The following is a 14,253-nucleotide window of genomic DNA, read 5'->3' on the forward strand; positions in this document are numbered from 1 at the left end:
TATATTATATCCTTATAATTTTATATATATAATATTAGTTATTAAATGATTATATCAATATATATGATATTAGTTATATTAACATAAGGTGTAATTTTGTCAACATGAAAATATTCAAATTCTATTCTATTGTATTTGTAAAAGTAGAACTAAAAAAATGAATCATCTTTTTTTTTTTTTTCTATTCTATTCTATTACCATTCCTATTTCTATTTTCATTACCATTCTCTTACTGCAACCAAACGCACCTACGAATCTTTAGAAGACTACTTTTCCAAATTATGTGTCCAACATGATCATGCAAAAGTCAAGCCTCTAGACATGTCTCGATAATTCATGCATATCTCTCTAAATATATGTCCAAAGAAGCTGATCTCGTGTCACTGTAAAGATAAGAAAGAGATCTACGAGTCCACCGAATACCACTTTTTTATATATTTTTTCTCACTTTACTCCTATGAAAATAATTTTTTTCGCATGTGTTCTTATTTTATTTTTTTGTTAATGATTAAAATAATTTTCTTCAAATGTATTCCTACTTAATTTTTTTTTGTCAATTGTTATCTTTATACATATTTCTTTTTTAAAATACATTTAAAAATTCTTAATTGGTTGTATAAATTAATTTCCCATTATTTAATAAACAATAAACTCTTTAGGTATCTCCAACATAACAATACGTACGGGCATGTTACAGAACTAGTATATAAGATAAATACATTAGATTTGGTTGATTTTCTTGAATTTTCAAAATTTGAATCTAACATCCAATCCAATCCAATTAGATTAGTGAAAATACTATCCAAATCTAATCCGATAGTGTTTGCATATCCATCTTTTTTAGTTGGATTGGTTGAAAGATGGAATGAGCTGGATTGGATGGATTGCCTACCAGCACACACACCCTGATTCATAACGACAAGTGAAAGGAATCTAAATAAAAAGGAAAAGCAAGGACACAAAATGACAAACTATGGTTTCGTTCGGTTCACAGATTTGAGTTTTCAATTTGAGTTGAGATATGATATTTTTTAAGAGTTTTTAACTATAGAAGAAAAAGTTAAATGTGACATTTTCTGAGAGCTTTTAACTGTATAAACTTAGAACTGAAAACTTAAATCGGTAAAATTTTTGAACAGTGATTTTAACAACTCTGCTTTGTATAAGGGTAATTATAATAAATAAATAATACATAATGGAAACAAATCAGCTGAACCAAATTTGCCGAGATCAAATGGTTATAGGAGATAAGCAATACCAAAATACTCCTACATGGATAAGTTTTTGTTTTTGTTTTTTTCTCTCTCTCTCTCTCCCCTAGTTACTTCATTTTTCATAAAGAATCTTTTCTTGTTCCCTAATCTAGATGAAATCCTAACAATGTTTGGGTCTATAAAGACTTCCTTTTGGTATTAAGATTTCTATCTGACATGTATGAGTTTCTCATGTAACACTTATTTAGTTGTGTATAATTGTTTTCAACTTTTATCCTATCTTAGAATATCATAAATATTTATATAATTTTTGTAATGTTTTGGATATTTTCACCCATATTGATAATTTTTCTGAGTTTTTTTGTTAAATAAGAGTATCAATTTTTGTATTGATCATGCTGATATTTTCATCATTGACATCACCTTGAGGTGTGGAGTTCAAATCTCATTACTCCCAAGTTTAGAAACAAAAAAAAAAAAAAAAAAAAAAAAAAAAAATAAAAAAAAAAAGAATTGTGTGGATACTAATCATTTATGTCCTTGTATATTGAAACTGTTAAGTATGATTGAAACTATTAAGTATGACTGCATTACTAATCGTATAAAATCAACACTGTATAGTGTTAGCTCTATAACGGACGTATCTACGTCTATACATAAAGGATGAATTAACGATTTCAAATACACATATAGAGAGATAGCATGTCAGTCTTTCTTATATATCTGTGTTGTATTCATTAATCAATCTTGGACAAAGTTAATATCACAATATTAAGCTATCTTGCACAAATGTGAGTCATTTCTACAAATCAAATTTACAGAAGTTACATACGTACAAAAACAAAATGAGTACTACGTACGCCTTGAATTTACAAATTACGTACACTTGTAACATAAAATAGTTAAAAAAGTCGCCCCGTAAACAAATAACACATTATTTTATTGTCTTCATTATTTTTAAATGCATGCGCAATAACCATGCCATCTTTAGACTGAGTTTAACAATAATTTTCAGTGTGAACAGTATCACATCAAACGATAAATTGATTGCCGAACACATTGGTTTTCGACCTATCACCCCTTTACGTGTGGCAGCCGATGCCATTTTCAGTGATGGAGCTTAATTAGTATCCATGTTCAACCATTGATCGCATGTGATTGTCTATTTCTAATCATTGATCGACGGTTATGAAAGAATTATCCAATTCCATGTTGCGCAGTAAAACAACCAAAAACACCAAGCGCACATATACATGAAAGAAAAATGTTAGGAGAACTACCGGTGCTAAACACCATCACTAATATAAGATGAGTCTTACATTGCAGGACCCACATTTCATTAATGAGTGGTGCTAAACACCATCAATGCCCTATAGCATTGCTCTACATAAAAAGTCTAAAGAAGCTTTTATTTATTGCATTTGATTTGATATACATTTGTAGTGAGCTCGAAATTCCTCCAAATTATTTCCTCATGATTTGATATTTTGATCTTAACAACCCCAGAAGAGACTCAATATATTTGTTGAATCATTACCCACCTGTCCCGTTCGTTTCACAGCGTGAATCACAACTGAAATTTTGTGCTATAGTGTTTTATCTCACAAAAATTAAAATTTAACTTGTTTTTTTACAATATTTTTTCTCACACGAATTCACTCTTCAACTCAAGTTCTCAACTCGAACCCGCGAAATAAATGACACTTAATAGTCTAACAAGCAATGGAAATTACTATCTACTTTTAATTTTGTTTAGTAACATAACTTGATCTGCCTTAAATAGTATTGTACGTAGAGCGTAACTTCCCAAAAGATGGAAAATGGGGTTCGCGCATGTGAAACGGTCGTGTGATTTATACAACTAAATTTTATGATAAGGTATTCTTACAACATTTTAGTAAATAACAAAAAAAAAAAAAAGGACGTGTAATTTCTAGGTTTACTTGGATTATAAAGTTGTGGCTTGATTATTAATCGATTTCAGTTGTTTAAGGTATTTGATATTGAGTATTAACTTATGGCAGATAAAAGACAACTGCATTAAGTAGAATATTTAATCATGCTTTCAATGAGAAAATGCATTCAAGTTATTGACAAGAGAGGATCAAAGGAGTTCATCAGGCGAGTCAAAATGAGTAAGGAAATGCATTCAAGTAGTGAGTATTGAAGGAAGTATCTCCGATTTGGAGCCAAGAACTCGAGCTTTAGTATCCGGAAAATATTCTGTGTTGGGTAGAGTTGTCACTTCACCGTTTTCGTTAACTCTAATGGGGTAGCTGAGCAAGTGGCTTGGCAAGTCATCATCAAAGGTCTCGCAAGAGTAGAGATCCCAGTTATTCTCCGCGATCTGGTTCACCTTACGAACACATTCGACGCTCTCCGGTTTGAGGAATATGCCATCAAGCTTTCCCATGTGTTCATACCACAATGCCAATCTGTGGCCGTGGATTTGCCCCCTGGCTGGCTCCGTGGTCGAAAGGCGATGAGGTTGGTAGGCTCCCATCGCAATCTCCGTGTCTCGCGCACCATCCATTGATCTTTGATTTATGTTGGCTGATCCAATGATTATGTATTCATCATCAACTGTAGAAAATACACATTTGCCATTTAGTACATTGTGTCGCTTTTAAACTAGTTACTTGTTCGAAAAAGTAAAGTGATTAACAAGACTACCTATCATCATCTTGGCATGAACATAAATCATGAACTTTCTGTACTGTTGAGCTCTGCTGTAATCCGACCCATGCTCCGGTTTTTCTGGAGGCTCATACTCTCCATGCTTTTTCATCTCGCGATTACCGAGGCAAAAGAATGCCAAGTAGTCCTTAGGGTTTGCATCAAGTCCTTTCGCATGAAGAGCCTGAAGAACGTCTTTGTACATCATCTCCATTGTCATCTTCTGCCAATTTAGTATTGCCTGAACAGAACCACTCTCCGGGATACCCTCTGGCCACATGGGAATTACAACGTAGACGGTGAATCTCTCTCCAGCTTCAATCTTGCTCACAATCTTCAAAGACAGCTCATTCGGAATGAGGTGCAAAGCCTCAACCTCATCAGCCTTAATTTCGTTTGAGCTCCAGCCAAAGGAACTTCCAAGAAAATACTGATTCTCGATGTAGATAAAATTTTTTGCTCGTCGAATGGCGTTGATATACGCACTCTGAATGCTTCTATCGATTACACCATCTTTCCCACTAACAAGACCTGCTTCAGCAGCATCATGTGGAGATTCAGGAAACCCGAAAGCAGATCCGCCGTCAATGGATCGGAACAATTGAACATTCCAAGTCTCTTGTTCTTCGGAAAATATAACTGGAGATGGAGGTACAAAAGTGTCGCCCAATTCTCTTAATTCAAGAAGCAAGTCCTTGTGGCCTTGTTTTCTCCATCTTTGCTCAAAGTTGCACAAAACGTCCCAGGCAATTGGCCCTTCTAATCTGCAATGAATGTCATGCCAAGGCTCTCTTGCCCCACCTTTAGCAATTGAGGCACCATGGAAATTAGGTTGATGGAAATCATGTTGGTGGGCCGTGTCCAGAGTCCGGAAAATTGAATAAAAAGGAGTGTCGTACCTCCCATCACAAAGATCAATACCACCAATAAAGCTCACAATTTTCCTTTTGTTTGACATCCCATCAACAGTCTCACTGTCCACTACCACAATCTTCTGGTGATGAGTAAACATCGTCGAAACCGCCAACCCTTCGATAATGCTTTGTCCGTTGTCTGGATTCCGGGGACACAACACACAGTGAACGCTGGTGTTTTCGAAGTAACTCTCAGTGTCTTCATCATGTGTAGCCATTAGTCCATCTTTCTTAAGCAACTTCAAAGAAGTTCTGTCATCCCAAACAAGCATTATCACGCGAACTCCTCTCTCCTTCTCTATAAGAAGCTCTCTGAGTGTCATATCACCTCCATTCATTTTCCTCCCAGCGTCTCTTACCAAGGTAATTCTGGTATAGACGGACCAGCCAGCAATGTAGATCAAGTGTTTTGCATGACAAATAGAATCAAAAATATCTTCCCAACATCTATTAGGCTCATAACACTTGTCCCCATCAAGAGGAATTTTGGGTAAAAATTTGTTTGGGACATGAGCATCTTGGTAAAGGGTAACTCTACAATCATTCCTCTGAGGAAAGAATGTATAAGGAACTCCTGGAAATTTCGGACTTCCGATTCCTTTCGACCAGTTAATGTCTTTAGAGACGTCACAAAAACGTACCCTCACATGGATTTTGGAACCATGATGTAAAGGCTTATGCTTGTGATCCATGAGATGAAGCCATTGGTCCACTTCTTTACCACTGAGAAGTTCATCAACAGGCAAATAAGCTCTTGCAATCACTTCTGCGCCGATGGGCTTGTCTTGTTTGATGGTGAAGACAACATTAGATGCCTTATGAGCACAGTAAATGTCAAAGGACTCGTACCACCGCGGATTCCAGGTTTTGCATTCAAGAACTCTAGTGCTGCCAACTGATCTAGAGTTTTCTAAATCTATTGTTGCATAAAGTTTTGAAGTACCTTTCCGAAACCCTACTATTTCTTCAAATTTCTCAATAAGCTGAAGAAAAAATCATTGAGAAATGTTATGAAATTGGAAGAAAAGTAATAAAAAAAAAAGCAGCGAAGAGGAAAAGTAAAACACAGCGATAAATATGCAGCTTCATTTCTTTTCAAACATCCTTTAAAAGCATAACACAAGTTAGAGACGAAAACAAAGAAAACATTTCTAATTTCTCTATATAGCTAGGAAAAGAGCAGGAGTAAAAGTTGATTTATACTCTAATAATTGAATAAATTCAAGGGAAATTATGAGGTTCCACTTGAAAGTTTATCTATCTCATAGTTTGTCACGTGAAGAACTCCATGCAACAAGACTTGTGCCATAACTTCACCAATATATGTGCTTATGGGCAAGGTATAACATATATATTTATATGTATGTATGTATGTATGTATGTATGTATGTATGTATGTATGTTTGTAGGTATATGTGTATGTATATTTGGGTGTGTGTGTGTTCTCACAACCCTACAGCTATCATTCACTTATTCGGAAAAGCAGAAAAATTGCATAAACCACTAGTATGAAATGACCCCAAAAGGCGTTTACAGATATTCCAAGCAAGCAAGAATGAGAATAGAGATTTGAACACTACATAAGGGAGACCAAGAAAATCCAAGACTTGGACAAGTTGTTTGTTTATTTTTGAAGAAGTTTCGTGGAAATTGGAGAACAGAAAATTTGGAAAATATTCTGTTGAATCTAAAAGGTGACGTTAATGGAGGGCAGTTGAAGAGAATAATGAAACAATTAATATTTAAAAGATAATATTTAAGATTTTCAGTGGTGGTGCAGGTAAACTTGGAGCAGAAGGCGCTAAACAAGTTGGTTTTGTTTTCTTTTTTTTTTTCTTTTTTTTTTTTTCTGTTTTATTTTGTTATTTTGTTATTTTGTTATTGTCTTTGCCATCTCTTACGCAAAAACAGGAGAGCATATTAGGTAATTTCTGTTTTATTTTGTTATTTTGTTTTTTTGTTTTTGTCTTTGCCATCTCTTACGCAAAAACAGGAGAGCATATTAGGTAATTTGCTTTCCTTTCTCAGTAAATTACTACAAACCATTTTCGTTTGATTCCTTTCTTTTGCTACAAAAATCGATCCGTTAAAGAAAAAGAAAACGAGAACATAAAGAGACAAAGAGGAAGAACCGATCGAGATGCGGACCACTGATCAAAACAACTCCACAAAAGAGAACTGGTGGAGGTCCATTTCGCGAATAGAAACGAGGAACAAGCAAGGAAAGTTTGTGATACTTACTCCATACATAGTAGACTTTTGAGTTTGGCTTTGCTTGGTATGTAAATTACTACGACCATATTCGTTTTTCGGTTGCTCTGTTAGGGTTCATAACAAAGACTTGGTGCAGGTATTTGTTGTTGTTTGTTATTTGGGGAAACTGGACGCTGAATTAAGCAGAGAAAAGTAAACAAGAAACATGGAGGGGGAAAAAAAAGATTGATGATAATTCCATGCATACCGTGTTGAACAACAAGTTGATATAGAAAAATGTTAAAAGTGGCAAAACAATTATATATTTGGAAATCAATTTTTATATAGTCATATGATAATCTAAAAGCTACAGTATTCTAATTTTATTGCGTGGAAATATTGTTAACATGTTGCCACACGTGTGGAGTTACTTATTTTACACTACAATGCTCAAGTGAATATTATAATCATGTTCTCCTACAATTTGTAACTTTGAAAGCATGATAGAACAGGCAAAGTAACGCGTTTCGTCTACTGATACAAGTAGCTATTTTCTAATATAAACATTTGTCACACTTTAAAAAAAAAAAAAAAAAAAAAAAGCTACAACTGATCATCCCTCCCGTCCTCATCATCAGTGGTTTTGTTGAGAAGGAATTACCGTACATCAAACGACATATATGTTCTATAAGTAGGTATTAATTAGTATGTTTTTGTTACTAGTATTGGGATACGTGCCCATCATTAATAAAATGATGGATTTTTTCAATATTATTTATCATGTATGTGATGTTTTATAAATATAAAAAATCTCTAGATTATTTTAGATGTAACTTTAAACATTGTATATAAGTGTTATATGCCGAGGATAATGTTTGAAGTAAAATAATATAAACTTGTCTGTAATTATAAATTAAAGTTGGGATGTTTAATTTAAAATTACTAGTGCGGTTCATTACATTCTGAATGAAACAATCTTATCCTAGATTGTTAATAATGAGATTATTAGAATGAAAGCACTTTATGCAATATGATTACATAGGAGTGGAACACGATTAATTATGAATCTCTAATAAATTTTGTTATTAAATAGAGCATTCAATATTAATCAATGATGGTCATATATGAATTAATCTTAATTCTGAGTAATTAATAAACTCTTATTTATGATATTATATTCTTTGACATATTGAGTAATGACACATATGAATAGTGTCAAAGTCTTCGTATATTGGGAGCATAGTAAAATAAATAGTCGGGAATATAATTAATTTACAAGATGAAATCCATTCATTCATAATGAAGTAGATGGACGGTTCCCATAAATGTTGATTCGGGCTTGAATAATAAGAGCGCTCAATTTTATGATTGGATCATAAAATATATTATTCATTAGAGGATCAATGGTACTTATGGAGAAAGATATAATTAAAGAGGTCAATGAAAAAATCCTAGCTTTAATTATAAATCATTTATGGAGGATTAATTCGTATGTAGTGACTATATCAATGGACAACACAAATTCCGTGAACATAATTATTTTATAATTTTAAGAGTGCAATTCCAAATTTATAGTAGAGTAGTTTGGAATTAATAATTTTGATATATTAATTAATGTGTTAATTAATTGTCAAAATTATTAGAGCTTAAAATTATAGTGCGTGTTTGAAATCATTTTTTAAAACGGTTTTCACGTATTTCGAGAAGCAAAAAATAAAAATAAAAATGAAATGACGTTTGTTTAGTAAATATTTTAAAAACGAAAACAGTAAGAATGATTTTTGTAAAGGAATTAGAAAACAGTTGAAAGTTGTTTTCACTTTTCTATTTTTTTATTTTTTTAGTAATTATCAATAATATTATAATATATTAATTAATAAACACGATTTCACTTTTTTATTATACTCGAAACAATCTCTTAAAAAACCAAGCAAACGCAATTTCAGAATCGGTATCAGAATGATTCTCAAAATAATCTTATTTTTACTTTTTATTGAAACAAAATCATTTTAAAACCAATTCTAAACGCACTCATAATGTCAATAGTTTCTCTCAACGACTCTATAAGATTAATGCGAACTATATATATCATATTGGGTTATGATTATTAATTTAGAATTGAGAATTTTAAATATACATGTTAATTAATTTGATTAATTAATATTAAAATTAATTTAAATTTTTTTAAATTAATATTGATGAATCTAATAACTTTTATAGAAAGAGAGAATTTTTTTCTCTCAGTCCTAAAAGCTCCCCACGTTTCTCATTACCAGAAAAGTATTTTTTTTTTTTTAGCCAATGGGATTCAGCCATGGTAACAAAAAAAGAAAAAGAAACAAAAAAAAGAAAAAGAAAAGAGGAACGTGCCGTTGCACGTCTCCTCACATTGAGGAAAGCAAAAGGAATCCTCCTCTTGAGGAAAGCAGCATTCTTCTATAAATATATATGTATATATATAATATGTATATATATATATATATATATATTAAAAAAAATGTGCACGTAGAAACTTTTGAGAGAAAGTAGGTGAGAAAAGCACGTTTAATTTACTGATTCGAGTTTTTAATTTGAATTGAGATGTGATTTTATATGAGAGTTTTTTACTGTAGCAAAAAAAGTTAGATGTGACTGTTTCTGAGAGCTTTTTACAATAGCAAAACTCAAATTTTAAACTCAAATCGGTGAAATAAATGGAGTTTAAATATGATAGTGAGAAATTATTTTTAATTTAAATTGTTTAAATTAAAAAAATTTCTCAGATATCTCTTTATAAATAATACTGCGTATTATTTGTGAGAGAGATGCTAAAAGTAGAGAACAAAAACAATATAGAGAAAAGACTCTGAGAAATATTATATACTTTTGAGAAAAGTGAGTGATAGCCTTAGGTAACTTTTGAGAAAAGTGAGTGATAGTCATAGGTGACCTTCCCACTCATCATTCTCATGTGTTGAGAAATTCATTAGAACGCCCACACGTTCGAATTCACGTTGATCCGGAGATACGTTGAGAAAGAGCCGTGATGTTTTTAGAATTTAAAAGCTCAAGACAGTGTTAGAGGAATTCAAGATTAACGTCCTAATCGAATGACGGTAAAATTTTTTTTCTTCTTTTTGATTTCTTCGTAGTTAAATTAACATGAAAGAATGAGAATAGGTAATGTTGCTCCAATACCAAACCAAAGGGCTACCGCGGTACCAATCAAAAAGACGGTTGTCGCAACTGGACGACGAAATGGGTTTTGGAATTTATTAACATTCTCCAAAAAAAGTACTGTTAATAATCCCGCAGGTACTGAAACCATTAAAAGAACACCCAATAATTTATTGGGCACTGTACGAAGTATTTGAAATATGGGAAAAAAATACCATTCAGGCAATATCTCCAAGGGATCGCATTAAATTTTAATTTATGTAATTCACGATGCTTCCGCAAATTTTTTTTTTTTTTTTTTGCAAATCCATGAGAAATCAACAATTACTAGCGTCCTAAAAGGATACATATCAACCACTAATATATAATTTACAAGTCAATGTCTTTCACCTAGACTCGTATAATCGTGTATTTAATGTTTAAACTGTTGATTCGTTGACCATGAATTAGGCAAATTGAGTTTTGATTCTAGTTTGGAGTTGAGAATAATATGTCAAAGTTTAAGAATAGGATTTTTCCAGCTGTTCGACGTACTCACAAGTCTTTTTCATACATAGCTGCAATGTAATGGCAATAAAATATCATGATATCAAATGAACTCTAAAATAAAATAAGGTCGTTAGAAGCAAACATAAGAAGTAATACAGGCATCACACAATACTAATTTTTTTATTTCCTTTCCTCAAATTCTCTTCTCAAAATTATAATGAATTTTATTTTATCCAGTCAATCAAAGTTATGGTGAATATGTCGAGCAAAAGAAAAAGTCATGGAGAAATATTATAGTCAAAAGGTGTAAAGACCATTGGCACTACTTATCCTTTAAATAGATGATGAGAAGCTTTTGGATTATATTCACTTAAAAAATAGTTCAAGTATCGTTTATCATTACAAACCTTGATGAATTAACAAAAGAAGGAAAAAAAAAAACTGGATGGAGTACGTAGGATTAATTTATGGGGACAAACGATAAGAAGAAGTATCGGGACTAAGATCTTGAGCTACTTGAAGAAGGCGTTCGATGTTAATATCGGGATAATGCTGTAACAACTTTAAGTTTGCCACAAAATCACCACTTAAGAGGCTGCTCTTTATGCATAGAAGCATTGCACAACAGACTCTAAGAAGCATGTCCTGCAAGAAATGGAGAGCGCTGAGTACTATAATAGAAAAACCTCTCACGTATTTGTGTCATTCGTTGACGATAAAAGAACAAACAAGCAAAATGTGACTCTCTTTTGGTTTCGAGTAGAGGAAGACCTGAACACCAAAAGGATTACTCAATAGAGAATCCCATATTCTCATGATGGATTGGAAATTGAATTCCTGAGTTAGTAGCAATGTGATCCACCTGAATGCATACTACTGTGGTGTCACCTGCTTAAGAATTTACACATTAAGATTACAGGTTGCGATTCACATAAACTGTCGCAAATGATATATATTCAAGAGGAGTGCTATTAACCATTGAGCAAAGACGGCCCCATAGCCACGTACATGTGGTTATCGGTCGTACATAGTTGTATTCAGCCAAGTTGATCAAGCGGTCTACATAGATGATGAAAAGACATGAAAGAAGCTTTAATTTACAGCATTTGATTTGATATACCTTTGTCGTGAACTCGAGATGCCTCCAAAGCTCCTCATCGTTTGCTCGCAGTAACTCCATTAAGCGAGAAAGAGTAGAAAGTATACCTACTGAACTATTGTCCAGCTGCTGACAGAAGTGATCCACTGAGTCACTCAATAGTCTAACAAAACAAGAGAAACTATCTGCTTCTGCATTTTCCTGCAGTAACAAAATCATATATAATGCCTTAAATATTCTGCTTTATAGAGATTAAACTTTATCCCGTGGCTTAAAAAGACACGGAAAAATGGTGTTCATGTATGAAAAAAGTAGTAAGCTTATTTCAAAAAAAAAAAAAAAAAAGTAGTAAGCTTAGTACATAGAATTGTTATCATAGGAAGTTCTTACAGCGTTTTGCACATTCGGGTCAGTACTAAACACATAGAACATTGGTGCCAAGACTTCATTCATGCCTTGCACATAACGTATTGCTGGATTTAGCTTTGAAAACAAGAGAAGGATATTTCTCATTGCTACCTGAAAAGTGGAAAATGAGAACACAATATGCATTCAAAGCTAACGTTGTAATTTGTTAATATCCGCATTTAGTTAGAGGAAAAAAGATATGGAAAGAAGATGAAAATTGAAATTTCTGATGCAGGGAGAGATACCCTATTCTTCTTACTGGAAGACGAGTCTCCCAAGAAGAATTTCATGTCAGGATGTGTGCGTTGCAGATCACGATCTATCTGCTCAGTAATCTCTGTATGCTGGAAACGGATACGCCCTTTAATAGACACTATATGCATGATCAAACAGAAAGCAGCCAAGATTAAACCATAAAATGGAGAAGCCCTTACCTGAGAGTACTGATTCCAAGCACTAGATTTCCCGAGGCTTAATGGGTGATCTTCCCGCGAAATTTCATGTCGCTTAAGCAGTCCAGCGACGTCAATCTCAGCAGTTCGGTCATTAGGACTCAAATCACCATCTTTTCTCCTTTTAACCTCTGACTGTCTAGATTCAAGATTTTGATGAGTGAAAATTAACCGCAAACCAATCAGTAATGTGGTTTGTATATACATGCCAATTTATAAAAATGTTATCTACAACTAAATTACTATCAGTTATGAAATTTGGTGAGAAGCATCTTACAGGACTCAGGAGAAGCTCCTCTTTAAGCTTAGCATATTTAGTTCGGTTTTTGGTGAGCTCTTTTTCCCATAATTCACGAGAAGGCGGTAGATAACCCAAGAGCAGCTGTTCACATCGTGATATAAGAACAATCACCACTTCAGTCCCAAATTCAGCATCAAAGATTCAAATGACTCAAAACCTTGTTTTCTAAGATACGAAACACTAAAAGCTACCAAGAATCACTTTTGAAATGTACACTAAAACTTGAAAAAGATTTCAAATTTTTTTTATGTGCATTTAACAGTCATCCTTATTCATTTTGAGCAGTAACCAAAAGATTTCAAATATCTCTATGCATCCAAAAGATACATATTTTTTAATTATAAAAATGTACCTTCCAAGTTGTGGCACGCAAACTACCTCCATTAGGAAGCCCTGTACTAGCAACTCTTTGTAATTTCTCCAAATTAATCTCCGGCTGAGAAAGCTGACCCAGGAAAACAAAACAAACATGTATATATATATATATATATATATATTATTTATATGTACCATGACTATAGGATTTAAAAGAATCAGCTTTAGAAAAGATTTTAGTCTTATTTTTCTTCTTTCTTTTCCAATTTTTCCACTAAGAAAGCACAGAACAAAAACCTTTCTTTACCTCCCATGTTCCTTCTAATCTTGCGCAAAACAACAATTGTATCAAAAAAGAAAAAAGAAAAAAAAAACCCAATGCACAAAATTCCTCTTTGTGTTTGTGTGTGTTTTTGGTTTTTCGATTAATCAAATTTATTTTAAAAATAAAAAAATAAAAAGAAACGCACAAAATCTAACCTCATACTCAAAATCACACCTTTTCGCATCAGCGGCAATGGCTTCCAACGCCGAGACCGAACCCGCCGAATTCCTCTCCGGTCGCCGCCTGACCCGAAAACCCGATTCATCAAATCCTTCAACGGCGTCGTTTTCGCTCTCTCTGTCAGATCCAAATCCATTGGGCTGAAACGTTTCGAGCTCTTCCCCTAAAAACCCTTCTTCTCTCTCTTTCGGACCAGCGACCAGGCTTCCCAGCCGGTCCGGTAATTTGGTTTTTCCTCTCGGCATCGTCACCGGCGCGTCGAGGGCTTCTGCGTATGTTTGAATTGGAAATTCGTCGTTTCAAAAAAGAGAGAGAGAAACAGAGAAGAGAGAAGAATGGTAGTTTTAACGGTTGAATGGTTGTTGATCCGTTGGTCCCATGTGGGCCAGTCAAAATCTAGAAGCTGAAACACCAATGTGGTCACGTAGTACGAGTTTCTTGCATGTAAATTCGATCATCAAGAGTTAAGACCTAATTGGTAGGACAAATACTTTGTTCTTCATCTCCTTATCATTTTCCGTTTAATTTGGC

The 14,253-nt window shown here is 33.4% G+C and overlaps 1 protein-coding gene and 1 pseudogene across 3 annotated transcripts; both read right to left on the bottom strand.

Annotated features, from left to right (window-relative positions):
* Window positions 1-3,363: 3,363 nt before the first annotated feature.
* On the bottom strand, window positions 3,364-6,113 carry LOC21387316 (phospholipase D alpha 1). 3 transcript variants are annotated; one of them, XM_024161545.1, is made up of 4 exons: window positions 6,041-6,113; window positions 5,872-5,888; window positions 3,888-5,778; window positions 3,364-3,797 (listed from the first exon to the last, which is right to left on the bottom strand). In XM_024161545.1, exons 1-4 carry the CDS (start codon window positions 6,111-6,113, stop codon window positions 3,364-3,366), a joined length of 2,415 nt encoding a protein of 804 aa, XP_024017313.1. The 3 variants fall into 3 exon arrangements, with proteins under 3 accessions (XP_024017313.1, XP_024017312.1, XP_024017310.1); XM_024161544.1 differs by lacking the exon at window positions 5,872-5,888 and having other exon boundaries at window positions 3,888-5,801; window positions 6,044-6,113; XM_024161542.1 differs by lacking the exon at window positions 5,872-5,888 and having other exon boundaries at window positions 3,888-5,800; window positions 6,040-6,113.
* Window positions 6,114-11,091: 4,978 nt separating this feature from the next.
* Window positions 11,092-13,967, bottom strand: LOC21387317 (annotated as a pseudogene).
* Window positions 13,968-14,253: the final 286 nt, after the last annotated feature.

The sequence above is a fragment of the Morus notabilis genome, unplaced genomic scaffold, assembly GCF_000414095.1.
Source record: "Morus notabilis unplaced genomic scaffold, ASM41409v2 Scaffold2114, whole genome shotgun sequence".
NCBI classification, from domain to species: domain Eukaryota; kingdom Viridiplantae; phylum Streptophyta; class Magnoliopsida; order Rosales; family Moraceae; genus Morus; species Morus notabilis.